Here is a 17,517-nt window from a genome sequence, read left to right as displayed (position 1 = left end):
CACTTTTCATTCCACTACACAGTTTCTCATCTTTTCCAGCTGATCTCTGCAGAAAGTTGCTCCGAGCAGTCACTTCTGCCCCAAAATCAGGGCACATAGCCTACTGGGGTGACGGGCAGCGCAGCTGTCCATCGTGATTTTCTCCAGAGATTAGATGGAAAGACAATATGCTGCGCAACTGAAGGGTAAGCACAGCACACATGGGGGTAGTCGTTTTCCAGGCTCTGGATCCAGCCTGCTGGCCAGGGTTTGCCACCTGCTGCTCTATTGGTATGGATTTGCTTGGTTATAACTATATTCCTCTTGATTAGCTGCACCATTTTCAACTTCCCAGAGAGTCTCTCCATTGTTCCCTTTCTTCCTTATACTACTGCCATCCCTTGGAAAAGCTATCTCAATTACTTACTTGGTTTCAAAGCTGCTTGTTAGAGCCTGGGGACACTTTTGAATGACAGGTTCCCCTCCCCATCTCTTGTCATATGTCATGTAGAAGCCATTAACCTTGAGCATGGCAAGCATACATTGACTGGCATGTCAAAAATAAAAAGCTGAATTACTGTTTCCTGTAATTCTTGCATAGATGTATAAAAAATACTGGCTTCTGTTCCCTGCTGTGTGCAGTTGGATAATTCTGGAAAAATTCCATAGCTGTGTAGATATTCTCAGTTTCAAACCAATCTTTCTGTTCTTGCTTTCCAAATGTCTGTCTTCACTCTCCCTAATTCTCTAAATTTTTCAATTTTAGTTTTCTTTCAGTCATGCTTTTTTCATGCATGCTTTTTTCATGCTTTTTTCATTTGTCCAAGAAGCAGCCTTCTGATTCTGTGTTAATAATTTTCAGAGTAACATTTCCTGTCTTTAGCCTCTCCTTCTGTAGTATTTTAGTTAGAAGTGGCAATGTTATGTCTCGTTTCCCTCTATAGCAGTGTTTCTCAAACTGTGGGTCGGGACCCACTAGGTGGTTCGTGAGCCAGTTTCAGGTGGGTCCCCATTCATTTCAATATTTTATTTTTAATATATTAGACTTGATGCTACCATAGCCTGTGACTGCATTTGGGGAAATGTTACAGACCTGTACTTGTAACAGACTACTATGTATTGTTGTTGGCAACCTTTGGTCTCGAAAGACTATGGTATCACGCTCTGAAAGGTGGTTCTGGAACAGCGTTTAGTGTGGCTGAAAAGGCCAATTCGGGAGTGACAATCCCTTCCACACTGGGAGCAAGTGCAGTCTGTCCCTGGTCTGTCTCCCTGGCTATGGGCCTTCCTTCTTTGCCTCTTAGCCTCAGACTGTTGGCCAAGTGTCTCTTCAAACTGGGAAAGGCCATGCTGCACAGCCTGCCTCCAAGCGGGCCGCTCAGAGGCCAGGGTTTCCCACCTGTTGAGGTCCACTCCTAAGGCCTTCAGATCCCTCTTGCAGATGTCCTTGTATCGCAGCTGTGGTCTACCTGTAGGGCGCTTTCCTTGCACGAGTTCTCCATAGAGGAGATCCTTTGAGATCCAGCCATCATCCATTCTCACGACATGACCAAGCCAACGCAGGCGTCTCTGTTTCAGCAGTGCATACATGCTAGGGATTCCAGCTCGTTCCAGGACTGTGTTGTTTATACGCTTTTAACAATGATAGTAAATAGACTTACTCCTGGGTAAGTGTGGGTAGGATTGCAGCCTAGGATTGTTAAAAATTTTCCTGCTTGATGATGTCACTTCTGGTCATGACATTACTTCCAGTGGGTCCCAACAAGATTTTTTCTTAAAAGTGGGTCCCAATGCTAAATGTGTGAGAACACTGCTCTGTAGTATACAGAAGAGGAGCTACACCATAGGTAGTTAATGGTGGACAGAGGATCTCCTCAGTTTGCTTGATGTATCTTATTCCATGAATTTTTTAGTTTGAAAGTACAGGTCCAGCCTTGTTACACATGATTTTTTATACACGAATTTGACTCAACATGAATGGCCACTGCAAATGAGAAGGAATGTACTGATCCATGGAGAAGGGTAAAAATGCATCCCTTTAAAATCAGTTTAAAAAACTGAACAGTCCTTTAACAATAGTCTCCTTAATGAGAGAGAGGGGGCAGCTGGCTGACAATCCATCAATCCTTCTCCCTCCAGGCAACCCCTCCCTTCCCCCTGAGCACCTGAAAGAAAGCTGATCACTTTGCATTGGTGAAGGGAGGGACCTTTGTAAACGCTTGGAGGAGGACTGATTGATGGATTGTCCTCTTAATGCCTCTTATCTTGGTCAGCAAGGCTGTTTTTAAATCACAGGAACAAAGGAGCTTTGTTTTTTAAATTGATTTGCTATAGTGCGTTTTTGACCATCTACCTAAGTGCTTGGAATGGAACCCAGGCTCAACCTGTAGATCCAGAGATGCTTGATTTCATGGATGATCCACATAATTTTCAGAACTGAAATGTTTCTGTGCAGGCTCACTCCTTAAGGAATGCTAAGCCCTCACCATAGAGTGACTGCCTCTTAGACCAACCATTTTCAACCACTGTGCCGTGGCACACTGGTGTGCTGTGAGTGGTCCACAGGTATGTCACAAGAATTTGGGGGAAAGTCATTTATCAGTAGGGCCCATGGAGGATGTGAGCCCCCCACTGGCAGCATGATGTGCCTTGTCAATTGTAAAAAATCTGATGGTGTGCCTTGACAATTTTAGTGCCTTGTCAGTGTGCCCTGAGATGAAAAAGGTTAAAAATTGCTGTCTTAGACACTATTCAAAGAGCATATCAGCCACCTTGGGCATCATTTTTATGATTGAAAGGCAGGATATAAATATCTAAAATAAGCAAATAATAAACATTATTGTTTCTAGTAATTTTAAATTGAAGCCAAGGACTGATAACTGAATCATATAGTAAGGACATAGGTAAGATGAGTGCTACAACTACTATTGCAATACTGAAAATATATGTGGAAATCAAGAACGTTTCACTCATCCCATGGTGTCCGTTGAGGTAGAACGGCACTATGTTATGGCATTGCCAACTTTGATTTCGTTTACTAACATAGGAGCCAGATACTGAATCTAGCCACCCAAGTTCTTTCCTAATGCTGCCCTCCCTTTGATTTTAAAAAAGGTGTATATTCTATGCACTTTGTTGACAGTGACAATGCAATTCATGATAGATAGAATCACATCTTGCATATTTTTAATGGCTGCACTGATCATTGAATCCAGGGTTGCCACTTTCTGGAAAGTCAGGGAAATTGAAATTGGTCAGGGAAAATCAGGGAAATTGGTCTGAAGTCAGGGAAATTGTGATTAAAACATATTCAAGCGGTGGATTTTTGACCTGCTGCTGCAAGAGCATGATCTGTTCTTGTGACAACTGGAATAGAGAAGTAGCAGAATACAAGTAAAACTTAATGATGCTCTTTCCCACCTCTATCTTTTTCTCAGCTCCACCCTCAGCAATCAGCCTAATGTGTTTGTTGAGTTCTGTCCCTGCATGTTTTCCAAGGTCTGTCTGTAGCATTTGCAAAGCAAGGCTAATTTAAACGTTTAGCAATATACGAGCTTTAAACATCTAACTGTTTTCATCCCTACCTGCTAGTACTGCATTTAACTTACATATAAAGATAAGCTTTGGGTCATGCTTGTATATGAAATGGATGTTTTGTCTCCTGCTAAACCTAGCACAGAGTTGCAAATGAATTTTGCTGCTGTTGGATTTTACAGACAACTAGCACTTTGTACTCTGCACCATGCAAAGTAAATTTTGCAAATGTGATTGCTTGTTCCTGCTGGAGTTTAGAGTACCAGCTCTTCCATCCTCTTTTCCTGACTTCTCCCATGCATAAAGGTTGCAAATGAGGGTTGTCTGCTTCTCCAGATTGCAGAACCTCCACCTTTCTTGCTTTCTTGCTGCTGATCTGCTCATTACACTTTCTGAAACCAGAAAGTGAAACTTTCCCAGCTTTGATAAGTTCCTACTTACCAGAAAACAAATCTGCTAACATCTTGGTGTCAGGCAGGTGGTTCTGTGTACCAACTGTATCTGAAAGCACATTTTGAAGATGGATTCCAAGAGAACAGTTTTTAGTATGCAGCGGCTGGATTTCAGACTTCATCCTGACTTCGTTCCATGGCTATCACCAGTTACTGGAGACAAATGCAAAGGTTATTGTAAAGGGTGATACAAAACCTTTGAACTAAGTAAGATGGGAATTAGAGCTGTGGAGTCTCATGCACAAGGACCATTACAACAGAAGAACCTGAAAATTAAATCAAGTCAACAGTCTATCACAATATGTTTATGTTCAAAGCCAAGTACAAGTTCAAATACGTAGTAAAACCAAAAAGGGTGAAGAGACAGCCCCTGCAAAAACTGGAAAACATGATCAGAGTGATGAAAATGACAAAGAATTACCCACCACACAAACTAGTATGGCTGCCTATGTAATCAAGGACTGTGTTAGGGTAGCAGAGTGCCTGTGGGCTTTGCAACTGGTGTTGAAGATGTCATTTAACTCTTGTAACAAGATCAGTGAGTTATTCAAGCGAATTCTCAGATAGCCAGATAGCTCAACAGTTTCATCTTGAAAAAACAAAAGCAATGTATGTTGTTGCTTTTGGCTTGGCACCCTATTTCTCTGATCTGTTAGTGAAACAGCTGAAACAATGCTAAACATTTATCTGTTTTGATGAAGCTTTGGTGGTTCAAAAGGGACAGATGGATTTAGTGGTTCATTTTGGGGATGATTGCTGTCATAAAGTTTCCACACGGTATCTAACCAGTGTTTTTCCTCAAACTGCTGCTGCTGAAGATCTTCTTCAGAAGTTTCAAGAAGACATGTCTTTATCAGTTGTGAAATTATTACAAGTATCTATGGATGGGCCAAACGTAAATCATCTTTTTTCAGATTCAGACACCTTTATTAGGCATTATTAAGCATACAGACAAAGAGCATACAGACATGCACAAGTATACACACAAAAAAAGCAAACACTCATTTTCTAAAAAATAAAATCATTGGGATATGTTAGAAAAGTGAATCTTTGTCTAGTTAGAATGGCATACAGGAAACTGACCAGTTGGTTTATAGCCTGCTCATCAGTAGAAGCAAGCAACAGGTGCAAGATTACCTCAGCCCGTGCATGCGGAAGACAAATCAGCAATGAATTTAAAAACATGCTTCTGGTATCTTTATATTGAGGGCAGTGCAATACCATATGTCCTAGAGATTCAATAGCTCCCAGATTATACAAGCATATAGTGGAAATCGGAGGATGGCGCCTAAATCTGGCTTCAAGTTCAAGCAATGGAAACATTGCATCTGGCAAGTGTGAGCAATTGCAAATGAGGGCCTGAGGGTCAGATATCAAATGCAGATATTTAGGGCGCTGACCAAGGACCAGAGGTAGCTGTATCTAGAGAGGGGAGCATTTGCTCAAGCTAGTCTTATTTAGCATTTCATTACCCAAGATGTTCAGTGGAAGGCCAATAGATCAGATTCTTAGAACAAAACGCTGAAAGCCAGTGGATTGCCATGAATAGGCAAGCAATGCTTGAAGGAGCTTGTCCTGCCTTAAAGCCAACGTTGAGCCAGAATTTAACAAATCTGGTCCATGCTAAATACTTGAGCCTATACTGTCCTGCCTCCATGCATAAGGCCTCATATGGAACACAGTGGGCCAGGCCAAGGATTTTGTATAAAAAGGTAGATTGAACCCTTTCAACCTCCTGATTAAAAGCTGGGAGTCAAATCTGAATTCCAAAGAGAAGTTGAGCCACAGTTTTAGTGTTGAAGATGCGCAGAGCTGCTGGGACGCAAGCATTGCCTCTTGAGTAGAAGAAGCATAATATGGCCTGGGATGAAAGTTTAGCAGATTTTAATGCCAAGATATGCTGAGAGACCCAAGACAGCTTATAGTGGAAATTCAAGCCCACTTAAACGTCTTAACTTGCTGAATAGCCTTGCCATGAAAACGTCTTAACTTGCTGAATTGCCTTGCCATGAAAAACCCAGGAGCGACATATCCAAGTTTTCTCAAAAGCAAGAATTTTAGACTTGGTGTAATTGAGTTTTAGGGCATTAATGGAAAGATATTGGATACATCCGGCTATCAGGCGTTCCAACCCGACACGTTTTCAGGAAAGTAAGACCATGTCATCTGCATATACGAGTAGAGGTACCCTTTCGATGATTAAGTTGAGGGCAGTGTGAGTCAATGGAGGCCAAATGTGCCGATAAATTGTTAATAAACAAATTAAAGTGGGAGCAAGGACACAACCTTGCTTCACTCCTTTATTGCTACAAAAAGAATCAGAAAGATGATTTTGTGTATTCAATCTGACTTGACATGAGGTGTTGGAATACAGCCTCTTGATCAAAAATAATAATCTTGGATCGATACCTAGTTTAGATAATTTAGACCATAGCAGATTTCTATGGACCGAATTGAAAGCCGCCTTCAGATCTAGGAAGGCCGTAAATCAGTGGTTCTTGAACTTTTCCGGCTTGCGCCTCCCCTGATCCTTGTGGCCATTGGCCACAGGTCCCCATTACAACACCTCACCTCAGTTACCCCCAAAATGGGGATGAAGGTGTTATACACTAGAAACAAAAAAACAGCTGCCAGCACTCTGAGGCTGCAATCCTAACCACACTTAGGACTTACTTCTGAGTAGACCTGGTTAGGATTGTGCCCTGAGTTTGTTAGTAGCACACCTAGAGGGTTTGGGATGAACTTGCTGGGGGAGGGGAAGACTGTTTTGTGTGTATCTTCTAATTGCGGACTGTTGCAAACTGAGACCTGGAGACTGTTTGGCTGCAATCCTAAACTCACTTTCCTGGTAGTAAGTCCCATTGAACACAATAAGACTTACTTCTGAGTAGACCTAGCTAGGATTGTGCCTTTTGTCTTACAATAGCAGTCCCCCCCCCCCCAAAAAAAAAAGGAGGCAGGAGGAAAAAGGGGAATGGCTAAAAAGGAATAGGGATTTTTTTGGAGACAAAGCCATCAAGAGTGTTTTTTTTTATTTTTGAAGGGGGAGGAAAAAGAGAAAGTTGAGGATCCTTGGTTAAGCTGACACAGACCCCAAGCCTGTGTAGGTCTACTCAGAAGTAAGTCCGATTTGAGTCAATGGGGCTTACTTCCAGGAAAGTGTGGAAAGGATTGCAGCCACACAGAGCAAGATTACAACTCACCCCAAAGTAGATGGGGGCTGCTTACACACATACACCCAACATGCATATGCCACCCCATTCCCCCCAGGCAAGATGGAGGAATGCAGGCTGGGGCATTTGGACACCCCCCACTAAGAGCAGGCTGGCTCCCTCCTTCGCTGAGCTTCCTCTTCCCTCAGTTTGAAGCCTGTCAGGAGTTGTGCTGATGAGATGCAGCACCTCCGCACTCTTCTCCTCTCTTCCAGCCTTGACCAATCCCAGGACGCCCAGGGTGAGGGGCACACTGGGAAATGTAGTCCCTGGGGCGAGGTTGCACATGGAGAGAGCTCCATGATGAGATGCAGCACCTCTGCCGATGTCCAGCCAGCCTTCTCTCCCACCTCCCCCCACCATGTTTCACACGCCCTCCCAGCCTCACCCACCTCTTTCACAGCTGAAGAAAAGCAGCAAGTCAGCAGGCAGCAGGTGCAGCTGAGCAGAGCAGAGTTCTGCAGAGTCAGCTGCAGCCACCCCTCTCCCCAGCTGCCTCACGACGCCCCTATCAGCTAGCCATGCCTCCCTAGGGAGGCGGGATGCACAGATTGAATACCTCAGCTGTAAATAATGTGGAATGCTGCTTAGACAGCTGCTTCTTGGCAAGATGCATCAAAACTAAACAGTGGTCTAAGGCAGATTTGCCAGCTCTAAAACGCACTTGCTCAGCTCCCAGGGTGTCATGCTTCTCTGTCCATGTTGTTAATTTGTTTAAAAGATGGCGTTTGTACAGCAGTGGTATTCAAACTGGGGTGTCACGACGCCCCAGCCTGAGGGTTCTGGCCTCTGCCCCCTTAAGGGGCAGGGGCAGCCAGGAGTTGGGGAAGACAGCAGCGTGATCCGCAGGATCATGCCGCTCAGGGGTGCTGCAGGGGCTTGGGTGCGCTTGCCCAAGCCTCCTGCAGCCTCCCGGGGGTGCGGGGAGCCCTGCGCAACTTTCAGCAGGGCTCCCCAGGTCAGGAAAAGTGAAATCGGAGCGATCGCGCCCCACTCCGCAAAACCAGAGGTGGAGCAGGATTGCTCCACTTTCCCTTCTGATGGGGCTGCAGGAACTGGGGTGCACTCACCAGTCCCTGCAGCAGCCATCCCTGTATGCGGGGAGCCCTGCGTGAGTGCCTGTAGGGTTCCCCAGGTCAGGGAGAGTGGGGCGATCGCGCTCCGCTTCTGCTTTTGTGGAGGCAGAGAAGATCACTCCACTCTCCCTTTCCCTGACCTGGGGCGCCCTACAGGTGCATCCCAGTCCCTGCAGCCCCTGAGCGACATGATCCTGGGGGTCGCGTTGCTGCCTTCCCCCTGCCCCTGCTGCCTCCCCACCCCTCGCAAAGACTTATTGCGGGTTTCAAACTCCTGGAGAGTTTGAAAACCGCAGGTGTACAGCTTAGCAGGGACAGAGAGAAGACCGATAGGTCAGTAGTCTGAGGGCAGATCCCTATCTCCCCTTTTGAAGATAGGTACTACCGTTGATTGTAGAAATCACCTTTTTCTGAGAAAACTAAAAGAAGAAATTAAAGCCAACCTTAACTGTAAAGAAGAAGGAAAAGAATTGATTGACTTTGGAACTTGTAGCCTTCATGTTGTACATGGGTCTTTTAAAACAGGATCGCAAGCAGTGAAATGGGACCTGAATTCCGTCTTGTGCAACATGTATTATGTGTTCAAAGATTCCCCAGCTAGGAGGGCATCATACACTGCTATGACTGGAAGCACACTATTTCGCCTGAAGTTTTGCTCCACAAGATGGTTGGAGAATATTAACTGCCTTGATAGAGCTATGACTGTTTTTGACAACATCAAGGAATATGTGGAAGAAGCAAAACTCCCCCACAGTAAACCTGCAACTTGTATAAAAGCTGCAATGCAAAATCCACTCATGAAGGGCAAAATGGCTTTCATGAAAACGATTGCTGGAGATTGTGAGCCAAACCTTTCTACAAAGATTTCAGAACCAAAAACCATTAGCACCTTTTTTGTATGAAGAACTTTGTAAGCTAATCAAGAAGCTAATGAGTCGTTGCATAAAATCGGAAACACTGCAAAATGTGTCTTCTGGTTCCCAGTTGTTAACAATTGACATGAAATTGTCAGAGAACTTGCTTGACAGAAACAAGGTTGACATTGGCTTTGCAGCAAAGAAGCTGTTGAAAGAAACTAAACTGAGTGAACGTCAAGTGGCCAAGTTTTGGTTGTTGAAACATGGTAGTAGCTGTTGCTGAAAAGTTGATTGAGAGAAGTCCTTTGAAGTTCAAGATGGGGGGTGGCCTATCAGCATTAGATCCTACTATCATTTTATACAAGCCAAATCTTGGAATCACCAGAATAGGGGCTCTACATGCAGCAAATCGGATAAATGACACAGTAGCGGGAAAATCAAAGCAACAATAAACTGCTTTAACCACAGCTGCTCAGTATGAGTTCAAGGCTCAATTTCAAGCTAATGTTGCAAAACAAATTGATGAAGTTGGACTGGATATGTTTACAGTGGTATTTTGATGTCCAACAAAAGTTTCTCAGACCTGTGGATTGTTGTCAAAATGTGCCCTATCCTGTCTCATGGTAATGCTTCTGTTGAAAGTGGATTTTCATTTAATAAGTCAATGTTAATTGAGAACTTGCATGAAGAAACTGTTGTCTGTCAACGTTAGGTTCATGATTCTGTCTTGAACTGTGGAGGACTTGAATCTTGTAATTGATAGAAATCTATTGCAGTCAGGCATCCTCATGCACACTACACAGAGTACTTGGAAGCTAAACACCATAAGCAACAAGAAGAAATTCAGAAGAAAGAAGAAACTTGAGGGACAAATTAAACATCTTGAAAATGCTAAAAAAAAGACAGAGAAGAAGCCAAAATGGAAGAGGAAACAATGGATGAGATACTAAAAGAGTTACAAAATAAAGAGAAAAATGTAGAAGTGATAGTTTTATATCTTTAATCTTTATTCTTTAAAAGATCACTTGTATTCTCATTTCTAACTTGATTATTACTACAGTTTTAAAACTATAAGTTTTGTAATGTGGCTTCAGAGAAACCATTTTAGATAGAACACTTATATATATATTTTAGTGTACCTTTAAAACAATAGCAAAAATGTTATGTGATTTGTTAGCATTCAGAGTTTACTTGAGTTAAAGTTTGTGTCTTGGTGTAATTTTTGGTGCAATTGCAAAACAGATGTTGCTGCATTTAATGTTGAAAGAAGCTGATATTAAATCTCTTACTTTGACAAATATTTTTGCAGTTGAGACTTGTGTAGTTGTAGAGTGGAACATTTCATTAAGCCTTGCATTAATGCAACATGACCTATTCATTTTTTAACTTGTGGTTATTTTTGAATGGTGGTCAGGGAAATTGACAAATGTTGGTCAGGGAAATGAAAAATAAAATTTTAGTGGCAACCTTGGAATCATTGAGTCCATGTCAATTCATCTAATCTTTTTTTCCGTAACAGCTCTTAAGAACTAGCTTTTGAGGTCCACAAAATCAATAAACTGTATCTATAAATTGTTTTCCTTCCCCTTCAGTGCATTTACTAAATTTATTAGCACTTGCTTGACCATTTGTCCTGTTGTAGTCAAGTTGCAATCCGTCATACTCCCCCTCTCCAGTGCACTGAATGCAGGCTTCAGGTCTAATAGGTGTGTTCTTTATGGCAGGGTTTTGTAATCTCTAGTATTCTGTCCCTTATGCTTGATATCCAGCAGGAAATTAGCCATACTTTCCAATCTGATCTTAAGAGACTTGAAAAGTTTTCCAATATCCTGTTTGCTATTGCATGTCTTCATACATGTCACCAAGGAGATGATATTTCTGGTTTTGGTTGGCTGAGAGTTTTGAGCAAACACTCCAGCAAATAACCTTTCCCCCTTTACTTCCTGTCTAATTTCTGGTGGTGGATGTACTGAGAGAAAGATCAATCATTCTGGTCCATTTGGTAATAGGTAAGGAACAGCATTCTCTGTAGGGGGTCTGCGCCCAATGCATAGACCCCTTCAGCAGCTGCACAGTGTCACGATTTGTCATGACTTCATTGCTGAATGTCCAGAGTTGTGATGCCACCTCCAGATGTTCAGCAGTGACATGATTGCTGAACTTTTAGGTTGTTGTGGGGAAGCTGATAGACTGTAGTGGTTTGGGAGGTGGACTTAGACCTGGAAGATCCAGGTTCAAATCCCCCTTCAGCCATGAAGCTTCCTTTGTGAGCTTGGGCCAGTCACTTTCTCTCAGCCTCACCTACCTCACAGGGTTGTTGTGAGGACAACAGGAGGGGAGCAGCTACCCTGAGCTCTTTGGAGGAAGGGCAGTATAAAAATGTGAAAAATAACTAAATAGACTCTTTTTTCCAGATACAGGCACATCTTGATTTACATGTTTTTGAAATAGCGTGATTTGCAAATTAATACCAAAAGTCTAATTTACATGCACAATTTTTGAAATAACTTGGACCATCATTTCCTTGCCAAGTCACTCCAGAAGTCACAAGGACATTTTGTGACATTTGCCAGCGTTGAAATGCACTTAGCTACTAAATTAGCTAAATTAACTGCTAACGAACAACTCTGTTAGATGCTGGCAGCTTCTGCTCTGTGTGTGTTTGGGGGGGGGGCAGAGAATCTCCTCTAAAGCCAGAAATTTAAAAAAAAAAAAGAGAAAATGCATTCCCTGAGCTATCACTTACAGCTTTCTCAGTTTCCTTACCGAGATCTTTGTTTTCATCATTGTTTTCTCAGTGGTTTACATCAGTAACCACTCCCACTCATAGTAGCCTCCCTCCTCACCCCTGTCCTTATGCCATCTTGGGCAAGCAGAAGTCACAACTTGTCAACGTGTTTGACTTTCCCTTAACCTATATTATTTATATTGGCGCCTACAGGAAAAATAGTTTTAATTTACACATTTTATATACATGTGTGATTTCTAAGCATATAACCCCACATTAATTGAGAAGTGCCTATATTTGAGTGTGAAACAGCTTACTTTTCACTGCTGAACTTCAGTTCGGAGAATATGCTGTTAAAGGCAAGGGGCGAAACCTTCTAGAACAGTGTGTTCCTGTTCGTACTATAATATGGTGGGAAACACTGAGAGCTGATTCTCATTCAGAAATACAAAAACTTGTACAGGGACATATGTATTGTGTGCAACGTGGAAATGGTTGTTGCAGTACTGACTCCCGATGCATACAAACAAGAAGTTTCTATAGATGTGTATTTGAGCCAAAAGTAAGTATGTGGCCTTTTTAACTTGCATGTAATATTGTGCTGATACAGTTATACATCTGTGTGTGTGTGTGTGTGTGTGTGTGTGTGTGAGAGAGAGAGAGAGAGAGAGAGAGAGAGAGAGAGAACTAATATGTGAACTTAGTCCTGAAAGCAAGCAGTGTCTGAAAACTCTTACATCCACTTGATCATACACTACCACCTAGTGGCCTTTTTATAGACTTTTTCCATAGGTAAGAATGAATTCAGGAGTTGCCATTCTGGAGTAATGCTGGGTCTGTCATTCATATTTTCCCTGCCATTTAGCTGTTGGAACTTGTTGCTGTAGAAAGGCTGGCATTAGTCAGGATCTTTCTTAGCTTACAAGTTGTCTGCTCTTCTGCAAGAATAGTTAAGTGGGCAGACTTGTAGTAGCAATGGTTAAGCTAGAATTGAGCTGAACAAAACTTTCTTATTTATCTGCCTCTTTAGTTCTTTCAATTTTCTTCTGAAATGTAATATGTGATCAATTTCAGGAGCAAGTATCTAGTACTAATGAATATGATACTTATTACAAAGAATATTTGTAATGGGAGTGTTCTTTGTTTTGGGTTAATGTGGTGTTGGTTTGTTTCTGGAATAGTAATGGTCGAGGAAAATAATCCAATTTTATGTTTCTTAAAGGATCGAGTGACATTCAGAAGAATTATACTGAAAAACAATGCGAAGAAAAGGAAGACATATGAACTATTTATTGAGTCAGTGCCCCTTCTTAAGTCACTGGAGGTAAAGTCCTTTATGAGAGGCAATCCACAAAGAATTGTTAAAATACCTATAGGCTACTCTGTCACCTTAATCTGTTAGACAGCATTGTTTGCTGTTTGTCAGAATGCTACCTGCTAGGGAGAATGTGTGGGCCACAAACAATACCATACTATGAAGACTTCATGAATGTCAGTCTCATGAAGTTTAAAATACCTTAACATTCTCCCATAAGCACCAGTCTCCCTGGTTACTACCTTGTGTAACATGGCCATCAGATAGGAGCAGATCCATTGCAGAATGGTTCCCCTCCAACCACATTTCTGTTAGGCACTTCAGAAAGGAAACTTCAAAAAGGTTGTTATTGAAAGCTGCTGAGAGGTCCAGCAGACTCAGTGGGGATGCACTCCAATATTCTCTGAAAGGGGGTCCATGCCACTGCATTTTCTGTGTGGCAGCATGGGGCATCTTGTAACACTTGGCAGTGTCAGTCATTGTCAACTTCTGGCTCAGCCAGGCTTGGAACTGTGCAGTTGCACAGCTTATTTGGAACAGTGATGTACTCTCCCTGGGATGGTCTTTCAGCCAGGGCAACCAAGACTATTTCAGTTGAATCGCAGGGACTGAAATCAAACTTCAAGGGATCAAGATAATCAGTGTCATCCAGGAAAACTTGGAATTGAGGTCACCATTGGTCACCCTACCCAAAAACTATACATCTAATACTGGCTGATGGTTAGCCAGGTGGCAGGATTCAAGGAGGGCTTTTTCTCAATAGCTGTCATTCAGTAGCTTCCCTGAACACTATGTTACCTCTGTCTCTCAAGGAGATGTTTACCTCACCAGCTGGCCAAGCCAGTGCTTTAGGTACCCCACCAGTTGTTTAATTAGCCAGAATGGAATAAACTGAATCAAACTGAGTAAACTGTAATGTATCCATCAAACTAGGGCCAGCAGATGCCTAGGGAACATCATGGGCCACATTCAGTGTGGTGTCCAAGCTGCAATGTATGGGAATGATTTATCAACAGCATCGACAAAACAGGCCACTGATGGTTCCTCACTATAGTCATGGGGCACCAGATTTAACAAACTGAACTACACAGAAAACTTCCACTAGATCACTTTCTGCTGACACAATGTTGGTAGAGAAGTGGGATTTATTTAAGAACATAAGAACATAAGAACAGCCCCACTGGATCAGGCCATAGGCCCATCTAGTCCAGCTTCCTGTATCTCACAGCGGCCCACCAAATGCCCCGGGGAGCACACCAGATAACAAGAGGCCTGCATCCTGGTGCCCTCCCTTGCATCTGACATAGCCCATTTCTAAAATCAGGAGGTTGCCCCAGCCCCGTAATCATCTTAGTTGCTCTCTTTTGCACCTTTTCCATTTCCACTATGTCTTTTTTGAGATGCGGCGACCAGAACTGGACACAATACTCCAGGTGTGGCCTTACCATAGATTTGTACAACGGCATTATAATATTAGCTGTTTTGTTCTCAATACCCTTCCTAATGATCCCAAGCATAGAATTGGCCTTCTTCACTGCCGCCGCACATTGGGTCGACACTTTCATCGACCTGTCCACCACCACCCCAAGATCTCTCTCCTGATCTGTCACAGACAGCTCAGAACCCATCAGCCTATATCTAAAGTTTTGATTTTTTGCCCCAATGTGCATGACTTTACACTTACTGACATTGAAGCGCATCTGCCATTTTGCTGCCCATTCTGCCAGTCTGGAGAGATCCTTCTGGAGCTCCTCACAATCACTTCTGGTCTTTACCACTCGGAAAAGTTTGGTGTCGTCTGCAAACTTAGCCACTTCACTGCTCAACCCTGTCTCCAGGTCATTTATGAAGAGGTTGAAAAGCACCGGTCCCAGGACAGATCCTTGGGGCACACCGCTTTTCACCTCTCTCCATTGCTGCTGTCACTGTGACAGCATAGGCTCTAAAATGAGATTTAGCCTATGTTGGGTCACATTTATCATTAGTTTTATTCCACTGTACAAAAAGTCCTCTACTTATATACAGGTTAGGAGCCTTTCCTTAAATTGAAACATGTGCAAGTTGAGACATCCAGTTTTGGCCTACCACGTGTATTGCACCTGTAAAATCACCTCGAAGGATGCACTGCACCTGCACAAAATCATCCATGGTGTGGTCTGTAACTCAGGCAGCCAGTGTATATGCATATATTGATGTCTGTGTCACCTTATTACAGAGGTAGTTAGGCTGTTACCAGACAGAGAATGAGGGTTGGTGAAACTCATTTTCTCCTCCTGTAGGTGTCAGAACGAATGAAGATTGTTGATGTGATTGGGGAGAAGACATATCGAGATGGTGAGCGGATCATTTCTCAGGTATATAGACAGATTTGTTGCAATGTAGTATGTCATAATGGATAGTTTTCATTTGACCATTTGCTGTGTTTGCATGAACGGTTCTTCCCTATATCAGCTGACAATACCAGGACGTACCTATTTAAGCTTTCATTTTACTAAATTTAATAATTTTTGTATAAACATGAACAGAACAACAAGTCCTAGAGTTCAAAGGATGCTCTCTGAGTTGAATTAAGTTTTGTGAAAACCGTTGGGATGAAGGTGATTCTGCAATATAGCTTTGGCGCTCTGGAAATAGAACAGACCAGGATTGTCTGACTCCTTGCATGCCAAGGGATTCATTGCCTGATTTGAATTTATCAAATTGCAAAATGTTTCCCTTACAACAATATGTTGTCTAGTTCTAAGTTTTATCAGTAGCCAGTGTTCTAGGCTTCTTGCGTTATTGTTTCAGTACTTAGTTTAGTAGAAGAATAACTGCTGAGGTCAAATCGTAATGAATTCAGTGCCCACCTCATTGGCTCCCTTGGGAAGTCAAAATGCTGCTGTGATGGTTGGAGCATCAGCTGGTGGAATTATGTCTTCTTTGCAACTTTTTAAAACTGCAGGAGTCCTCTCAGGGTTTAGACCTGAGCTCATTTCCTTGAGGCTCTGTCTCCTATATCTGCTCTTCCTTTTGGTTACTGTATATCAACCCACTGCAAGGCTACAATATTTAGTTGATTGATTTGTTTTAAACTTTTCAACTAAAATGGTGGTTTAATTGAGAACGTTTTTTAAAAACTGTAGGTCACAGGTGCCACCTTGGAGAAGACATCCCCTTTTTTCTCTTGCGTACAGGATGGAATGCCTCTTCTACATTGGTACCTGCTAGGACAGGGGTGTCAAACTCATTTCATCCAGCAGGTCAAATAGCATTCATGAGGCCTGCTGAGAGCTGGAAGTGATATCACTAACCAGGAAGTCATGTCATGCAGTAAATGAGGACCAGAAATCTTTTTCTTACCTAGAAACTCATTGGCTGCAAATAGAAGAGAAAATATGCAAATCTTGATCTTATTTCCAAGATATCATGTGGACTGCCCTTTTAGCAGTGACATTTCAGCACAGCTCAGAAGCTGAGAGCAGCTGATGGTGGGGCTGGGAGAGCCCAAGGGCCAGATAAAGAGCTTCTGTGGGCCACATCCGGCCCCCAGGCCTTAACACCCCTGTGCTAGGATGATGATAAACATTTGCATAGTGCAGTGGTTCCCAAACTTGCCTGAGTTATTAATCTCCCACAGCCTCTTCTTCCCCACTCATATATTACCTTACAGTAATTTCTGCAGCAACCCTTTAACGGAAATATTATCCAGTGTTTCTCAACCAGTGTTACTTGTGCCACCAGTGGTACATCATACTCATGGGACCCCCAAACCCGCACCACCTGGCAGCAAGACCAGCATTGCAACGCAACAAGCAGCAGTAGGATCTCAGCTCAGGTAGCAGAGCTCCAGGGTGCACTTTTTTACACACTCTAAGGTCTCCTACCTGTCCTGAGTCTCTTACCAGTGTTTGTAGTATTGCATCTGGTCTCCTAATCCAGAAGTAACTGATGATGACATCAAAATCACCAGTTACTACCTGTGGTACTTTTTCATGACATAGGAATAATTTAAATTGAAATAAATGAATAGCATGGTACAGCATGACTTCAAAGCTTGAAAACCAAAGCTCATGGTTCCTGTACATTTTGTACTCTAGTATGGATACAATTCAGGGCACTCAAATACTTGAGGTGGTACTCAAGGCACTTGTCAGGTGTTTTTAGAGTGCTCAGGTAAATTTGGATTGTGTGCTTTCAATATATGCTGTAATGGTGGTGATCATTGGGCTTCTGTATTGGAGTATTTTAAAAAAGCATGTATCAAAATTTTATGTGAGTCTTCCTAGCACACTTATGGGGTGGGCAGTTTTGTGCTAACGTCCATACTACAGTACAGTAAATAAAGTGATATCAGCCCCTAGAACAGGGTCAGCAATGTTCGT

At 42.7% G+C, this 17,517-nt stretch overlaps 1 protein-coding gene across 1 annotated transcript in view; it reads left to right on the top strand.

Moving 5' to 3' along the window:
* Nucleotides 1-17,517, top strand: part of PRKAR2A (protein kinase cAMP-dependent type II regulatory subunit alpha) — a 111,077-nt gene that overhangs the window by 86,021 nt on the left and 7,539 nt on the right. The window contains exons 7-8 of the mRNA XM_066618498.1: nt 13,061-13,162; nt 15,433-15,507. Of these exons, the coding sequence (XP_066474595.1) occupies nt 13,061-13,162; nt 15,433-15,507 (177 nt within the window). The remainder of the gene's footprint in view (nt 1-13,060; nt 13,163-15,432; nt 15,508-17,517) is intronic.

The sequence above is a fragment of the Tiliqua scincoides genome, chromosome 2 (assembly GCF_035046505.1).
Source record: "Tiliqua scincoides isolate rTilSci1 chromosome 2, rTilSci1.hap2, whole genome shotgun sequence".
Classification (NCBI taxonomy): domain Eukaryota; kingdom Metazoa; phylum Chordata; class Lepidosauria; order Squamata; family Scincidae; genus Tiliqua; species Tiliqua scincoides.
The sequence above is the reverse complement of the archived record's forward strand: the minus strand, read 5'-3'. Positions and strand labels throughout refer to the sequence as shown.